Source organism: Acanthisitta chloris, unplaced genomic scaffold, assembly GCF_000695815.1.
Source record: "Acanthisitta chloris isolate BGI_N310 unplaced genomic scaffold, ASM69581v1 scaffold1876, whole genome shotgun sequence".
NCBI lineage: Eukaryota > Metazoa > Chordata > Aves > Passeriformes > Acanthisittidae > Acanthisitta > Acanthisitta chloris.
The window spans coordinates 269,997-288,366 of NW_008677582.1; the positions used below are offsets into that span (position 1 = coordinate 269,997).

An 18,370-nucleotide genomic window follows, 5' to 3' on the forward strand; every position below is an offset into this window, starting at 1 on the left:
ATATTTCAATATGTTTAGTAAAAGACAAAAAAACCCAAACAACAGTGAGTGCTTAAGCAAGTATCAGAACCAAATAATTTCATGTTCACACCTTGCTATTAAATATTTATTTTAGATTACTTAGAAACTTTATATTACTCTCTTTACAGCCCATAGTGACACTAAAGCAGTCATTATGTCTTGTTGTAAGAGGGAATGCTTACCATGAAAAATGGGAAAAGAAAAGAAAAGAAAAGAAAAGAAAAGAAAAGAAAAGAAAAGAAAAGAAAAGAAAAGAAAAGAAAAGAAAAGAAAAGAAAAGAAAAGAAAAGAAAAGAAAAGAAAAGAAAAGAAAAGAAAAGAAAAGAAAAGAAAAGAAAAGAAAAGAAAAGAAAAGAAAAGAAAAGAAAAGAAAAGAAAAGAAAAGAAAAGAAAAGAAAAGAAAAGAAAAGAAAAGGAAAAGAAAAGAAAAGAAAAGAGAAAAAGAAAAGAAGTGAAAATAGATTTTTTTCATAAGAACTAAAGCTCTTATACATGCTTATTATAAAGATTGACGCAGTGTCAAGAAACAACTTTATAAAAATTTATATATAGGGAATAACATGATGATTACATAATTATTACCTGAGAAATATTCAGTACTATGTAATTACCAGTTAGTGAAAAATGTGGGTTCAGTTTACATATACCCTATAGTCACTTTGCTTAATAATAATAATAATAATAATGCAAATCAGAATCAGGACTATATTCTTTTATACCCAGAGTAAAGATTTAAAGATTAAATTGTTAGTACCACATTTATGTTATGATCAACATAGGAATAACACTTATATTTATAAAAGCAGAAAAAATAAATCTTGGAGGACAATGTTTGCAAAGATGGAAGTAAGTAGGTAGTAGCAATATTATATGGTGAGGAAGTCCAAAGAACAGAGGCCATAGTTAGAACGCACACCAGAGAACTCAATTTCTCTAGCATATCAAAAAGATGACTAGAAGGGCAGTCTGATAGCAATGTATAAATACCTTTGCAGATAGAATAAACTAGGTAGTAATTAGTTCTTTAATCTTGCTGAGAAAGTTGTGACAAGAACTAGATAAATTTGAAGAGAAATTAGGCAGAAACATTTAACTGCACAGAAGATGATCCACTGCAGACATTAGACAGAAAAGAGGTGGCTCTTGTTTTTCTGGCTGATGTCTTAAAATCACTTCTGAATGTCATATTTTAGTAAAAGACAAGTATTATCTCAATATTAGGTAACTGGAAGTATTTCAACTGCCCATGATACAAAAGAGGTTAGGGAAAATGATCTTCAGGTCTCAAATACCCTGAAGCTACAAGATAGTTTTGCATAGCACGAGGTATCTTAGCACCTCCTTATGTTCTGCGCTTCATCCTTCTATGGAAACATGTTCACTAATTTTTTAATTTATTTTGCTAATTTGATTCCAGGCTTTCAAGACCCTCGTATGGCTGCAACCTGTGATGTTCTTCTCCCCTGTAACTTTGGTATCTTCTCCCCCCAACTTTTCAGCTGGTAAGCAATTGCTTCAAGATGTTTATGCTGGAAAAAAACTGTTCTCTTTGTCACTTACAGCCTAGAAAGAGATTTATTTTGACAAAGTCTCCTTATCACTCACAAATTATATTTTTTTGCAGCATGTCTTGCCTGTATATTCTTCACCTGTTTGCCTGAACAACAGGAGGTTGTTTCTTATCTCAGATGAATATACAAAATCTATAGAAACCACTCCTCTTCTCTGGGGATATGGTCCATTCTATACCTTACAGCATGACCTGTTATACCAAGGTGACCATTTTGAGCAGCCCAAGTATCTCTGCACTACAGTATCTGTATCTGCAGTGCTCTCCACAGAGACACCTCTTTGGTTCAGAAGAAATCCAATATGACTAAATGACAGCTACGTTAACTTGAATAACCCTGAAAGATGCATAACCTCTTTCGAGGAAAAGAACTTACAAATTAAGGCTTGGCTCTCTCATCTTACTTAAGTGGAATCCGGGGCACATCCATTTCTACTGAAATCCATGCAAAACTTCTATAAATAAAATAATGATCCTGTGAGGGCTCAAAATCTCGTCTCCCATTTTCTGTTGCTCCCTTTCAGCTGCTGAGTTGAATATTGCTTCCCAAGACTAAATTTAAGACATGTAAAACATGAACAAGCAGGAGATAAGTTTAGTAAAAAATATTTGTAGGCAAAGAAAAGCAACCCATTGGAAACTATTCCAGAAGAATAAGGTAAGGAAAAGATGAGGATGAAGCCTAAACTCCCAACAGCAGTGTTTAAATGCCTCACTGCAGACCACCCCATTAGGTCATGAAGGGACGGAAGCACCTCCCTGACGTGTACTTTTGCTCTGAGACAACAGCTGATTGAGAATCTCTTGACTTTGGTCCTTTGCTGGGAACAGCATCATAACATTCTTTTATGACAGTTTGTGTTGGACAAATTTTCTCATGTTACTGGAAAAGAATAGTATGAACACACAGTCATTTCCACCTAGACCCAGGCTGATTTATGCTACTGTCTTCACAGTCTCAGGTTAAGTATTATACTGGTGCCCGCCAGCAGTGCAATACTTGACTGTCTGACTGTCAGCATTTCCATCATAAATTTCTGTTTTCAGAAGCTTATGACTTCGTTGTAAAATGTTGCTTGGGGGGTGAATCTTGCAAGGTCGTTTTAAGTTACAAGACAGCAAACAAAATAAAAAAAGTTAGTGGCTTCTAACTCTTTCTTTGCACTTTATAATTTGAAAGGACCAATAAAATGCTTATTTGGCTGTTCACCTGGGTGTGGTACATGTATGTATGGCAGTATTAATACTACTATCTCTATAGAGAGGACACTTAGATAATACTTGAAGGGCATTTACTGTGGGGTTATAAAATGCAATTTTCATTTCATTGCTACAGTGGTATCAGCTAAGTCCCTCCCCAAGATATATCCCAATGTCTCCTCGCTCCCTTTTCCATGTCCCAAGAGTTCTTCAATTAAACTCACAGTATCTGAAGCTTGGATTATGAAAATTGCTCAGGCAAATTACGTGATGGCTCCTTACTTTACTTGTTCCTTGCTCATCAACTTTCAGAGCTTCATATCCATTCTCATCTGTCAGAATCCAACTGATATTTGACCAGGGATCCCAACCTACCTGTCCCTCTCTGGAGTCTGCAAAAGTGCAACTCCATGCCTGTCAGTTTCCTAGGAATGTACTAAGTCTACTAAAATTTAGTCCATGTTGCAACACCAGATGGAAATGTGAGGGTCTTGGAGATGCATCCTTATACAGACCTCTCCAGAACCCTGCAGTGCTGCTGTGAGCCTTTTCCAGGGAGGCCTATCAAAGGAAATTTATCACCACAGGCACTGGAATATTTTACAGATATCACACAAAGTCTTTGGTGCATGTTTGGGATTTCCAGTTTCATTTGAGATATTCAATTATAAAGCAATTTCCTGGGTAAGATGTAGGATGTGACAGATCATTCTTCTGACTGAAAGTAGGAATGATCCTCATAATATCTAAGCCTGTACTAGCGTCCCAGATGATGGATTTGTTCAAGCTAAATTTATAGCACCTTTTCAACTGCCTTCAATTAAACCCTTGAATAAGGAAGAACAAAGCCTTTTCCTTCTTCACAAATGCATCCTTAAACTGCTGGGAAGTTCTTTATCCCCTGGTGCTACTGACACTTTTCTGCCTCCAAAGTAGCATCATCACTGATCCTCAGAAATCTCCCTCTAAATATTCCGCCTTTCATTTAGCAAAACAGTGTCACTGCTTCAGATTCACTATGATTGTGTCATTTCTTTGTCTTCTCACACCTTAACATCTGGAACTCATCATTTGTGGCCTGTAGAAAGCCACGTCTTCCAGCACATAGTTACCTCTTTTCAGGCAACACAACTTCAGGATGAGGAAAAATATTTCCCTCCATGCTTTCAGTACCTTTCCCTATCCAGTAATTCTAGTCTCCCTCAAAGACCTTCTCACTTACTACCTCTGATCTCCTTTTTAATCATATCATCAACAACACTGCTAATGTCCTTTCTGCCAAACTCATAAGAGATCAGCTTTAAAATTATATCGTGAAATAAGTCTTCAAATCCAGTTTCTGTGGCTTTTTTCCCCTTTGCCTTTTTTTTTTTTTTAGGATGAAGGACTATGGTTTTGTTCTAAGCTCTAAGGAATCCACTTACACTTTTAAAATGAAAGATCAGATGCTGAAGTTATTAGATGACTCCCAGCAACAGGGATTTAAGAGTAACACCTATGAATTTAAGTCCTGTGATGAAATTCTGTGCAAGGGCAATACTGTGTCACTCCCTCTTTCGACATACAATCTTACAACAGAGTGAACTCAAAGCTCCTTATCCACAGTGCCTTCGTTTTCCAATATCCTTCTTCTAGTAAGTATTTCTTCCCCCTCCTACTTCTCATTTCTCTCTCTGCTCTAGGATAGGCTGTGTTTATTCCCAGCTTCTGCTTGCTAGTGTCAGCAGAAAAACACACTGCCAAATGACAACAGCAACATGAGCCCCGTGGAATGCCAGCTCCCACAGAGAGCCTGAAGCCAGGTAGCATGGCCTTGAAGTACAAAGCATGGGCCAGAGGTGAGGCAAAGGTGGGTGTCCAGAGGTTACAGCAATTCCCTTTCAATTGGATGGACTTGTGTGGAGCCACAGTTGGATTCTCAAACTTCCCTTCTCTGGCCCCTTGTTCATAATTCACCTCCCCAAAATCTCCCCTGGGGTATACCCAGGCACAGTTGGCTCAGGCCACAGTGAAATGCTGTGGAAAGTTTTGGGAAAATCTGTTCAGTTGCTTTTGAGGGACGTAAAAGAGAGGAAATGCTTTCACGGTTTAACATTCACTCAGAGCTAGTTTTGTACGCTCATACTTTAAAGGAGGCTGAACTCCAATGTGGCTAGACATTACTCAGATAATTTTGATCCAAGAACATTTGAAGTTATCCAGGTTATAATGATTAAGTATCCACCTGCAGTACTATAAAACTGCTAATCATACCCATTTAGGAGAATAATCTGACAATAGCTGCCTACCTTAAGTCTTCTGATTGCTTTTTGAATATACTTATTTTGAGATTGACTATTCACATAATTGGACAGACTCAAAAAGTGATTTTTAATCATCATAGAGCTTAATTAATAACTTTGAAACATCAAATTTCAAAATTGCTGGATGCTGCATCATTTTAGTGTGTGCAAATTTAACTTATTCTTCCCTGCTTGTGTGGCTCAGTTAAAAGCTGTGCTAGGCAGCTTGGCACATTCCACATGCAGACAAGACATACTGTGATGAAAGGCCCTAGGTCAGAAGGTATAATAGCTAGGAATGCCACCTGGGTTGCTGATCTGAACTTCTAAAATCTTATCTGGACTGGAAATCCAGCTGCTATCCCCTATCTGTACCATATTTGGAACCACTCACAGTGTGCTCAAGCTGTAGGTACACTAGAAAGAAACCTTCATGAGTACAAGCAAAGCTAAACAAATTAATATATATGGATTGACATGCAGGAGAAAGATGCCAAATAGTACTTTATTACAAAAAGGAGGTCAAGTGGTCATGCAATTAAGTCTTGTATTGATAATTCTGCAAAAACAAGAGTTACCATTCAAGTATGGTTCTAAATTCCTGGATTAACTCTGACCATGCTCAAGTCAGTGAGAGATCTGCTGTATACTTTGATGAAGAGAAGGTTTTGCCCCACAGTTGTTTGTGTGGTGAGTTACACAACTCATTAAGGGTTCTTGAAATACGCTACATAATTAAATACATTTTTCACCAACTAAGTCAAATTAAAAAAAATATGACTTGATCCATGAGTTAGATTAATCTATATTTAGTGCATTAGAAAAATTCATGTTATTATCTGCCAGAATATGTAAGAACAATGTGTCATCTTTCAGCATAAATGTTTTGCCTTTTTCCATTTGAATTCAGGCAACATTATCTTAACATTCTTTGTGCATGATGATCTTTCACATCAAGGACAAAGGTAACACTACAATGTCACTTATCTTGCAAGCTAACTTTTTATCATACACTCACTACCTCATTTCAATCAGTGGTGTTATGACACTAACAGAAGTGCCATGATATACCAAGATATGATGTATTTCAAAGAAATCTGCAAGATGACTAAGTCATTTTGCCTCCTCTACAACGCACAATGTTATGAATATTCTGTAGAAACAATGATTTGGGATTTTTTTCTGCCTTTTCTTTTGAAGCAGAAGACTGATTTACAGCAGAATTGCAAATTTCTCTTATTATTTGCTTTTTCAATACCTTTCTATATATAGCTCTCTATTCCTTGGCTTTTCAAAAGAAAACTATTTGATTTAAGTATGTTTCAAGCTGAAGAGAATCTATGTAAATACTCCCTGAGAGTAAACATGGAAACTTGTCTATCTGTACTGACAATGAAGTACATGGTAATAATATGTTGCCCATTCTGTCTAAAATATCTGACTACTCCGTCAGGGCTTGTTATATGCAAATATTCCTTCTTAAGCTCTTCTCATAGTTGCAGTTCCCTGCAGCTTTCAAGAAAGACATGTTTATTCAGTTATAGTTCCTACCCTTTGCTCTTCCAATTGCTAAATTTACTTTTTCTTGTTGAAAAAATCTTTGCTAAATATTTCTACAGTTGAATAGAACGGTTTGGGTTGGAAGGGACCTTAAAGATCATCTAGTTCCTCTCTGGATTTCTTGTAGGACCCTTCAGGTACTGAAAGGCCACAGCTATGTCACCCCAGGGCCTCCTAAGCACACTCCTTGGTGTCTTACCAAGCGTGTGCTTTTCGCTGTAGGACATTTATTATTATCTGAGCTTGACACTGCATGGATATATGGTATATTTACATATACCTACATACAATGAATTGACTTTTTTAGAGCAATGAAATGAACATTCTTCTGCATTGCCGCTCTTCAGTTTGGTAGAAAGGTCATACAATCTGATAAAGGCACAGCTCTGTATTTTCCATAGCTGTGAGACTTCAGAGCTATGGAATAGACAGCAACTGCAGAGGACCAAAGCCAAAAAATGTGCATGAATCAAAATAAGAGTAAAGGTTTCACCTGGCAAAGCCGACTCCTCTGCTGACTCCATTAGCATCTCTTAATATTCTGGTGGAAATGACATGTCCAAAGGGTTTCAGCATATTCTCCAGTTCCTGCTCATCCATGGAAACAGGTAAATTTGAGATGTATAGATTTGTGGGATCTTGCTCTTGTTGCTATGACAAAATAAGAGAAATATCCTCAGTTAGGCTTAGCACAATAGAATAGTTTATGGCTCATACAATGAGGACTACTCATAATAGGACCAAGCCAAGAATTTATAGCCGCACTAGAAGCAAAGCTGGGCAATCTATTCATGACGGCAACATATTTGCCAAATTTCTGCAAAATCTCATGCATGTGCTTAATTCTGAGCGTGATTGCTCTTATTGAACTCAGTGACACTACTCACTTATAGAAAATTACTCTCATGCACAAGTGTTCTTGGATTTGTGTCTTAATTTAGCAAAGAGATTGTGAAGAAAACATGATTTCCACAAATGTGCTCACTGTTAACATAAATATAGAATGAGAACTCAACACATATTTTAAGCAGATGTGCTTTCCAGCCTGCACACTTCACATTCAACCCATTCATCATGAGCAAGGTTGGTTGAAAACACAGAGCACTTTTCATACTATCTTTTCACTTTTTTCCCATCAAAAAATATCTTTCTTAATAATAAGCAACAAGACCTAACTGAGTGGGGAGTGGGGGAGAAGGGAGTTCTGCAGTACAGCTTAAGGTCCTGGTGAGATAGTTAACATGTTTATTCTCAGACTGAATTAAAATATCTTCCAAAACAAAGTCTCTAGAATGAATAATCGAGAAAACAAATTTGAAGACAACTTTCTTGTTCTATTTCAGATTTTTAGGCTAAACTTTCTATTTGAGCAACTATTTCAACTCCTATTGTTGCTTGTCGAGCTACTGTAAAGAAACATGAAAGAGACATAGATGCCATACATAAAATAAGTGTATTAAAGCAGTAAACAAAAACCTTGTCTACAGACAAACTAGTTAAGGCCTTGAAAGTTTTCATGGCTCTGTCCATCTTCATTGATACAAGCTTTACATAATATCTCATCACCTGCCAGTACAAGCCTGATTGGGATCAGGCCTGGCTACATAATTTTAGCTAATGTTTAATAACCTAAAATATCAGATACAATCTTTATACTGCACAGTAATCCTGACAATACCTTACCGAGTTCTCTGAGACAGATTTTTTGATTCTTCTGATTACACATTTTAAATAGCAGAATTAATTTGTACAACAGTAGTTTAGGACTGCATGACTTGTCCTAAACACAGGTTAATAATCTTGCAGCAGCACCACAACCTTACACTGTTATGAAATTACACACAGTCCTGCAGACATCTGCCCTGGTTTAACTAAACTAGTTTCAAATTACACTCCATTAAAATCAGTGAGGATGTGCCTGTCAAACACAAAGAATCATGCATCCTGTTTTTAGAAGATGTATGAAGACAGGACAGAACCAAGATGTCTCCTCCATCACTGCCTTGCACATTTAAGGCCTCAAAAATGGAAGAAATTGTTTCAAGCTGCAATTCACACACCCCATCTTTTCAGGGACAAGAATCAGAAGCCAAAGGAAGTTTTCACTTCTCCTGCCCCAGGCTCAAGTGAAAGTTTAGCCCTTTTGGATGAGACAAAAAACTGCAAATGGATACCTCAAAAAGGTCCAGATTCAGGAGGTGTGTAATACTGTTTTACTGGATAAGTTGAATTCTGACCTAAGAGCTGCGAAGCCTTGCCTTTGCACATACTGCTTCATGCCCACTGCATTCTAGCTTTGCATCTCCATAATCAGCACCCTATGAAACAACACATTACTATGCACATGGAATTCTCCACTATTTTACAAATCATACATAAAAGAACAAAGTAGGCATGTTTTCAAGTAGCTGTCCATAAAAATATACTCAGTTATTACCACATCTTATAGTAAGGGGTAGAGGAGAAGAACACCACACACATGAACAGTGAACTTACTACAAATTGAACTGAAGTTACAAACCTCTAATCTAGGAAAACATTCTTTCCCTTTCCAGTTATCTTTCCCTGCAGTCATCTTCCTTCCTCTCACATCAATTTACATTTACACAGATCCAAAAGCTAGTTCCTCTCCAGCAACCAAAAGATGTTAGTGAAGGCTCAGAACTGGTACAGTATCGACAACGTGAGAAAAATCACACAGTCCTGGAGGGAAGGTAGGCAAGAAAAGAAAGGAATATGAACTTCAGATCACACTTTTAGCTTTGGGAAAAGCAAGCAAACAAAAACCCAAACCATCTTCTTTCTCCTTTTTTTATTCCACCACATTTTTACCCTTTTCTATATGCAAACAATTTAAGTTTTATTGATTGTTGCCCTCCCACCCCCCAGGCCACAACAAAAATAAAAAAAGAAAGATGCAGGAGTTTGGAAGCATCTTGATTGTCATAAAGTGCTTTGAAAGCCTGAGCAATAAAGGCAGGTAAAGCAGAGGCATTTGAGAAGCAAATAGAAGCAGAAAGGCTTGCAACTCTAATAGCCATGGTTCTTCCAAACTAATCCCATTGTTAGGCAAACTTCTACCCATTCATTGGTTAAGAACTTTTATTAATCCACCAATCAGTGCTCAGGGACTGTCATCCCTTCTTAATATTTAGAAAAAAATATGCAGATGAGATCCCTGTAGCCAAAGGCCAACCTAACCTGGGAAAGTAGAGTTATGCATCAGTAAAAGCACAACAGCCTCTGCTTTCACAGAAACAACTCAGTCCCACAGAATATTAAAATGAGAACTTTTCTTTTGACTACTCAGTTTTCAAGCTGGGGCAGAAAAATAAAATAAATAAGAACTGTTGCCAATGTGTCTCATTTCTGAACCAGGAACACATAAGCCTTTTAACTGTGCTAGAGATTAAATGCATTGTTTTAAATATCCGTGAAAAGTTAGCTACACTCTGAGGATGAATGAAAGACTCGCAGGCCATAGTCACTCTCTCACAAGGATTTGCCAAGCCTATCTTTTATCAGCGTGATAAACAAGAACTGCAAGTAGAGAAAGACAGATGAGGCCACTCATGCTACCTCCACAACACAACAGTGTTTTCTAAGAATGGAAAAAAATCCACATTATTTTTCCTTACTATACATATATAACATTTAGAGAAATACTCCTTTCTCTCTTACAGAGAAATATCACTCCATAGAAGCCATATATCACAAAACAAACTGAAACAAGATGAAATATCTTCATGGTGAGGCAGCAGGGATCTGAGCAGGCTTTAAAGGAGCAGTGAAAGGCAGCTGCCGTGTCATCGTGCAGTCAAACCCCACTGCCACCTACCCTCATGAGCCCCTGTTTCTCAGGCTTGGTCCCACTCCCAGGCCCTGGCACTAAGGTTTCTTGTGATCTCTTTCAGTTGTGCAGAGATCCCCTCTTCAGCATGGAGATGCTGACACGTGCCTCTCATTTTGCCCAAACTTTCATCGCAGATTCCTCAAACTTCCCATCCCAGTACCACTGCAGAGCTTTTCAGTTTCAAAGATAAGTGTCCTGCTGGTCAAAATGTGCCTACTTGTTGACAAGTTAAGCCTAACCAGAATCCCAAGTCCAAGCACTCCACGAACTACTAGCCTTTCATAATTCTAACTAGTTGACAGCCACGTTTCTGCCTTCAGTGAAGGATCACCTCCCAGGGTTGCAAGACTGGTGGCAATGGTGGTGTCTGGATCCAAACAGCATGGCTCAGGCTCCCTCTGGTTCATTTAACTTTTACTATGGCTTTTCACTAGACATGGAAAAATGCTACTTCCCACCTTGGGATGCTGAAATCCCATTTATTATTGTCTCCATTTCCAAACTGCTCCAACTGATAAGTCATCAATGAGAGAGCTGAAAGTCATTCATTTGACGCCGAGGGTTACTTCAGAACTACGTTTTCCTTTTATGCCCCCAATAGTTTGGAAAGGGTGAGGTGGCAGAAAGCCACACACTCAACACAAACATCTCCAACAGCACCGTGCCGCAGACGCCCTACAGCTGGTGACTTGGAGCCACCACAGTGGGGCCACCAGCCAAGAAGAGCCTGGGCTTTGCAGGTCCTGATTTCATAGGAACATTAAGGTTAGAAGAGACCTCCAAGATCGTCAAGTTCAACCATTAATCTAACATTGACAGGTACACCACTAAAACGTGTCTCTAAGTACCACATCTACATGGTTTTTGAACACTTCCAGGGATGGTGATTCCACCACTGTCCTGGGCAGCCTGTTCCAATCTTTGACCATCCTTTCAGTGAAGAAATTTAAACCTCCACACCACAGGAGACACACTATGCTGGCCCTGCATTGCAGGGAAATGACACACCCATTGACAGTCTTCCCAAAGCACAGTGGCCTCTTGGGTTTAATTCCCCATGTGAGAAGGGCCTCCCCAACTGGAACAGGGCCAGCCACTGCAGCTGGCTACCATCCTGGAGGTTCATAGGAGGAGGAGCTGCTGGGAGTAGTGGAGGGCTCGCTGCAGTGTGGCAGCACAGCTTCTCTGCCTTTCCCAGACCCTGTGTGCCAAATGTGGATAAATAATGGGTATAAGACCAGGCCAAGTTGTGATAAGGCAGCTGTGGAACCTGCTGTGTGTGCCAACTGCAGAAGGATCATGCTCAAGGCATGCAAACTTGCGAGCAAAATCTCACGGCACAATCAAACCCTGCGCCTGGCTGTCCTCACTGAAGCTCATTTTAGCCCAGATCTCCTATTTGACAGCCCAAGGAGGGTCACATTTTCCAAGCACAGTTTGCAATTGCACTGCAGTCCCAAAGAAACAGGGATGAACTCATGCAGGCAGTCCCAACCCCATGAAATCCTGGCACAGCCTAGCACCCTAGGCTAAGCTCCTTCTGAGGTCCTGGCGTGTGCCGGTCTGTGTGGGTATACAGAGTGCCACAAAATGAGCCAACAAAAAAAAGTAAAGGTATTAAGTCAATTTAAGTTCCTTTGCAGACAAGTGCAGGGCATTTTGCAACTCCCTTTGCTCCCACCCCAGCCTGTATCACCAACATTGTAGCTCAGCTGCCGTGGCCTGTGGGCTCCAGGGGTATTGACTGCTTGCATATGTTGTAGTTGGGCCGTTCTGGCTGGGGATGTTCATGATAGACACTACCAAAGAGGTCAAAAAACGCAGCTGGGAAAGTTTTAAATTGTGAATACTGCCAACTAACAGTAGGTCAAACCCAGGTTTTCGGTTAACTCAGACCACCTCCAGCAGGCAGCAGCAGGCATCCTGCTGCAAGGCTCTGGAGTTCAGCAGTCAGAAACAGTTGTAGTGGGGAAACAGCCAGAAATTTTGTCACTGCCTTTTAGCAAGAACTGGGCCAGTCACTCAGCTCCCAAGGCCGGTGCCAGGGAGGCAAAAGAAGTTTATAATGCAGAGGATTTGAAATGCACTACACAACAGCATTTGAAACAGAAAAAAACCCCAGCGGAGGGCGTGCTGCAACTCCATGTTTGCTCTTCACTTTGCTGGACCCTCCCAGACACTTCTGAAAGAAAGGACAACGTTCAGATGGGATTTTCCCTCCCATCTTGACATAATCTTTGGAAGCAACACATGAAAAGCTGAAAGAACAATTAAAAAAAGGTGTTTGCATGAGCTCTGTATGCAGTACATTTAGTAATGCATTCTTTAAAGACACATGTGTAGGGAGGGGTGGCCAGTTTTTGGCTATGCTATTTTTTCCCAAAAGGAACTCAAACTTCTTGTTATCTATAATCTCAGTAGGGCTGGAAACCAAGTGTGTTTGGTTTATCTGGGAACCTTATGTACCACTTCTTTTTATTTAACCTAATTTATTTCTCCTTAGAGCAGTTCACTCTAGGAAACTAAGCACTGATTATGAGTTTGAACAATTTCTTTTTCCATCTTCCAAACTTATTCTGGGAATATAACTTTGCATGTGAATTGATTTGAGATACTGAGCTCTTTTTTAAAGATATAATCAATATTTATATTAATGGATCACATGCTATTCTTGTCTGTAATAAATCGAGACTTCATCATATTAACAGATCACATGCCATTCTTGTCTTTAATAAATCGAGACTTCATCATATTAACACTGACACAGATCAATATTACAGCTCACCTTTAGAAGGATGGCCCTGTCTTTCCATACATCTTAGACCTGGGTTCAAATCATCCTCAGTATTTTCCCCAAACTAGTTCATCTCTGCTCAGATCTTCAGTCTATGCAAGTAACTCCTTCCCTCCTTTAAAGATCTGGGTTAAACTTCTGTCTCCCTTCAAGATAAAAATAGTCACGCTTTTTATAGACAAAGCCAATTATGTGGAACCCTTTAAATGAAACCAGATCATTTAAATGGAAACATTTATGTGCTATTTCATAAATTTTCCAGTGTTTGTTCACTGTTTTGAAAACTGTAGTTGTATGGTAGCATCAGTCTCATCTTCAGTTTATTAAATTATTTCTAAACTGGATTCTGTACAAGCCACTGAGCTTAAATGAAATTTAGAGGAAGTATATAATGCTTTCTCTCAGTAGATTCACATTCGATAACTCTTCTTGTTGTTTTATTTTTTAGTATTTACTTTTTTAGCACTGCAGATCATGAGAACTTTCCAGGATATCTGAAACAGACATTCATTTAAAAGCTGATTTGATGTGCATTTGATTGGATACACACACCAAAAGTCTGAATGAAGACTTATCCCCCAGTTTTATATTATTATTCCATTTGTTCCTGCTGCTCTTCCACATTAATGTGGCCTATTTTTTTCACATATGTAAAAGATGCATGGTTTTCAGACAGAGTGAGCCACTGAATTTATAATTCAGGTGCTTAACCTCAGTTCCAATACCTAACGTTTTCAGCTAACATTTGGAGAGGTTATCACTGTCAAATAGGATGAATATGGGCTAGTGGTATGCAAGTTAAGAGAAGGTCACCCCAAACTCCATCACCTACTGGTATCAGTGAAATGATGGCAGGAAACCCTTTTTCTCCTTCTCACTGAGTGAGAGAGGGTGTTGTATGGTGCAGTGGCTGGGGATGGAGACTTTGCCTATATATGTTAGTGTGGTGCCTTTCCTGCCAATGAAGATACACTGATTTGAATTAAGTGATAACAGCCCTGCTTTCAAGGATAGTTCACATGATGACATTTTTTTATAAAAAGAAGGAACAAACAAGCTAGAAAACCCACATGAAACACTTGCTATAGCAGTGGTCCTGACCACAGAGCCTTCCAGAATTGTCAATGACATATTTTGAGCCATCATTGCAGTAACACAAGGTGAACAAAACTAATCAAGTGCAGCTGCCAGGGTTCCCTTTGACTTCTTCCTTGCTTATTTGCTTTCCTTTGTGTGGACACATTTTTAACAGTGTAGACAGCTAAATCAATGACCAGTTAACTATTGATCCCTGGCTGGTTTCACTCTCTTGTTGTGCAGCACACCAAAAGGCTTACAAGACTGTATAGAAAGCCTAAACTTTACATGGATGTTATGAGTGCACTAAGCACTAATAATTCAACAGATACAGTTGAAAGAAACTGGTATGAGTGTTGCTGGCCTCCTTGTCAAAAGTCCTTCTGATGCTCTTTCATAGAATCATAGAATTGTTTAGGTTTAAAGACCTTAAAAGATCAGCTAGTTCAACCCTTAACCCAGCACTGCCAAGTCCACCACTAAACCACACCCCTAACTGCCACATGTTTTAAATATCTTCAGGGATGGGAACTCCACCACTTCCCTGGGCAGCCTGCTCTCCTAATATCCAATCTAAAACTCCCCTGGTGCAACTTGAGACCATTTCCTCTTGTCCTATCACTTGTTACCTGGGAGACTGACCCCCACCTCACTACAACTTCCTTTCAGGCATTGGAATGGGCTGCCCAGGGAGGTGGTGGATTCACCATCCCTGGAGGTTTGCAATATGAGACTGGATGTAGCACTTAGTGCCATGGTCTAATAATGATGGTAGGGTTGGACTTGATGATCTTTGAGGTCTCTTCCAACCCAGTTGATTCTATGATTCATAATCCCATCCTAACTTGGCCCAATCCCCTGGTTGTCCTGTACATGCCACATGATGGCACTCCATATTATCTGCTCCATAACCTTCCTAGGCACCAAGGTCAGACTAACAGCCCTGTGGTTTCTGTGATCTTCCTTCTGTCCCTTCTTGTAGATGAGCATTCCATTTGCTAAGTTCAGTCAACCAAGATCTTCCTGGTTAGCCAGGAATGCTGGGAAATGATTAAAAGTGGCTCAATGAGTACTTCTGCCAGCTCCCTCAGTGCCCTTGGGTGGATGCCATCTGGCCCCATGGACTTGTGTGTGTCTAAGTGGTGTAGCAGGTCACTAATCATCTCCCCTTGCACTACAGGGGCTTCATTCTGATCTTATTCCTATCTTCCAGCTCACCTGAACAACAGCTTGTCTTACTATTACAGACTGAGGCAAAGAAGGAATGGAGTACCTTAGCCTTTTCCTCATCCTTTGTCACCGCTTCCCCCCACATCCAATAAGGGATGAAAATTCTCCTTAGCCCTCCTTTTGGTGCTGACATATTTATAGAATAAAATTTTATTGCCTTTTATGGCAGTAGCCAGAATAAGTTGTAGTTGGGTTATAGATCCCAACAGAATAAAATTTTATTGCCTTTTACGGCAGTAGCCAGAGTAAGTTGTAGTTGGGTTATAGATCCCAACATCATTATTTGGGAGAGAAGCCCTAATTATTATATGACCATTCTCAGGTGCTTCTGTGGTTTCTAACATATCAATAACCCTTGCATTCTTGCTGCTGCATGGAACTCCATCCCCTACCTCTACTGAGAGAACAAACCTCGCTAGCACACTGTCTCTCAAACACTGGCATGATGTCTCCAGGTTTATTTCTAGTGAGCCTTGTTTTATCCCTTTTCCACTTTAAATTTTTTGCATTAGGCACTCTCAGAAGCATGAGCTATCTCATCAATCAAGACTACCTAAACACTGAAGGTTTCACAGGGAAATACTGAAGAACAGAGGACACTGGGTTATTCAAAGCAGCTTATTTTGTCTTAGGTACCTTCAAAAAGATATGTGTGTTGCTTGATGGCATTCCAAAGGCTAATATGTAAAGATTTAACATCCTGAGTTGCTAAATCTCTCTTTTACCCAGATAGAACTACTTTACAGTAGTCACTGTGCCTTTTTAGACTGAGTGCTGACAACATGTTTCATAAATTATCTTTCTTCTGCACCCAACCTACCTGAATTTTACACTATGATGGTTCAAAATTTATTAGCAATGTAGTGTTTCCAAAGAGCCAAATGAGATTTGACCACAGAATAATTATGCAACTACTGAACAGCAATAATTAAGCCCAATCTGTCAAACATAAATATAGCTAAAACTAAGCCTGCAGCATCCATTTTCTGTATAAGCTTGACTGTTATCAAGTCATGTCAAAAACCTGTTAATAAGGACATTTTCTGAAAAGACATAGTGGTTCTGCATGTGAACATCGAAAACACTCATAAGACTTATTCTGGAGAAAAGCATTTTCCCAATGATTTTCTAAAGTATTTCATTGTTATTTGCATAAGTACATTTAAGCACTTCTGAGACAAAAGAACTCCAGCAATTAGATATCCTGTGCCTGGGAAAGGAGTGATGGGACTTGGGCAGCCACCATTACTGTGCCATCACTGAAGCACTCTTTGCAGTTACTTCTTAAGAAAGGCATATGCTAAAATTTTCTCTGCCAAAATTTTTCCAAAAATTGCCAACAAGCAAATTCCTAAAACCCATGACCTATGAAAAGAAAAAGAACAAAGTACTGTAGGAAATTATTTGTCACAAATACCTGTATCAGCTCCACAGCAGAGTATTATTTATAAGTACTGTTTTAATTAAAACCATGAACTTTAAAAGAGTTCACAGTTTATATATGCCCAGGATTTTTTCTCCCTGTGCAAACTATCAGAGTCCTGTGCCTGCTGTGCAAGCTGGACTCAGCTTTCTTTTAATTAAGTTTGTTCATGGACAGCACAGCATTTGCTAAAGCTAAATATTGCTGGAACCGAATTGTTATTGGTCTGTCCAGCACAGAGCTGCTGCAGAACCTTCCATCATGCATTTCACCTGCCAATGGTGATTTGATTTGCCCTTTGTCTTGTGTGGGAAACAGTGGCTTGAATCACTATGGTTGCTGCCTTCAGAGCTTACTATAAGACACATGGTACCTCCTTTCATTTCCACAAAATACAATCATAACCAGCACTATCACAGACTGATATAAGAACCTATCATTCATACTTCTGCTATTACAAGGTGTGATTTTCAAAACTCCTTACTTCTTAGTTTTCCTAGAAACAAATTTCCAGTTTCCAACTTGCACAGTGCAGTGCAGCCAAAAAGGCAGATCAACTTCTGTGAAAATCATTATGTCACTCTAACTTTGAATATGTTCAGTTGTTTCAAATTCTCCTTCACCTTGTTTTAACGACTGTTTTGCTATTTTTATTGCTGTTAAGTAAGAATCAATTACCTCAGATGATCTGATGGCTGTCTATAACAATTTCTGAAAATGCTACACAATCCCCTAGGCATGAACACGAAATCAGAAAATCACTGATGACCTCTGGAAGCAAAAGGCTAATTTGCTAGACGAGCTGCAATCTAAGTTGAACACTTTACCTATTTATTTTGATTTGTCATCAGCGGTGTCCCGGGGAACTTAAGACTCAGTGTCCTATTGCCCATTGGACAATATTGCCTCAAATATGTTTGTTTGCTTTATGCTATACTGGGTTAATGATGTGCTGATTGGTGTACATTTTGCAGTATTCTTTTACTGATATTTAGAGAGGAGTCAAGTCTTTTGCCCCTGCAGAGAGTGAACGAATCTTGCGATTTAACTCCTACTGTTCACATTCTCACTGAACTGTGTTTTACATGCTACTGTCCCACAGAAAAAGTGCATTTGTGCATGTGCAACAGAGAACCAAGAGGTCACAAAAGAGATTATTTGCTTTACAGAGGACATAGCATGAAATCAGGCTACGGTATAAACTTTCCATTATCAATAATGGAGGAAAGAAAACTGATTCAAACTAAATTGCCCTATGCACTAAATCAATAACATTAAATTAACAACTTAACTTAAAGTGCTCTTAAAAAAAGAACTTAGGAACATGCACTAAAATATCCCATTCTCATAGATTGTCCTG

At 39.2% G+C, this 18,370-nt stretch overlaps 1 protein-coding gene across 1 annotated transcript in view; it reads right to left on the reverse strand.

Moving 5' to 3' along the window:
- LOC103803981 (RNA-binding motif, single-stranded-interacting protein 3) overlaps nt 1-18,370 on the reverse strand; it is a 341,464-nt gene that overhangs the window by 138,634 nt on the left and 184,460 nt on the right. Inside the window, exon 4 of the mRNA XM_009076562.1 lies at nt 7,127-7,284. Within this exon, the coding sequence (XP_009074810.1) occupies nt 7,127-7,284 (158 nt within the window). The remainder of the gene's footprint in view (nt 1-7,126; nt 7,285-18,370) is intronic.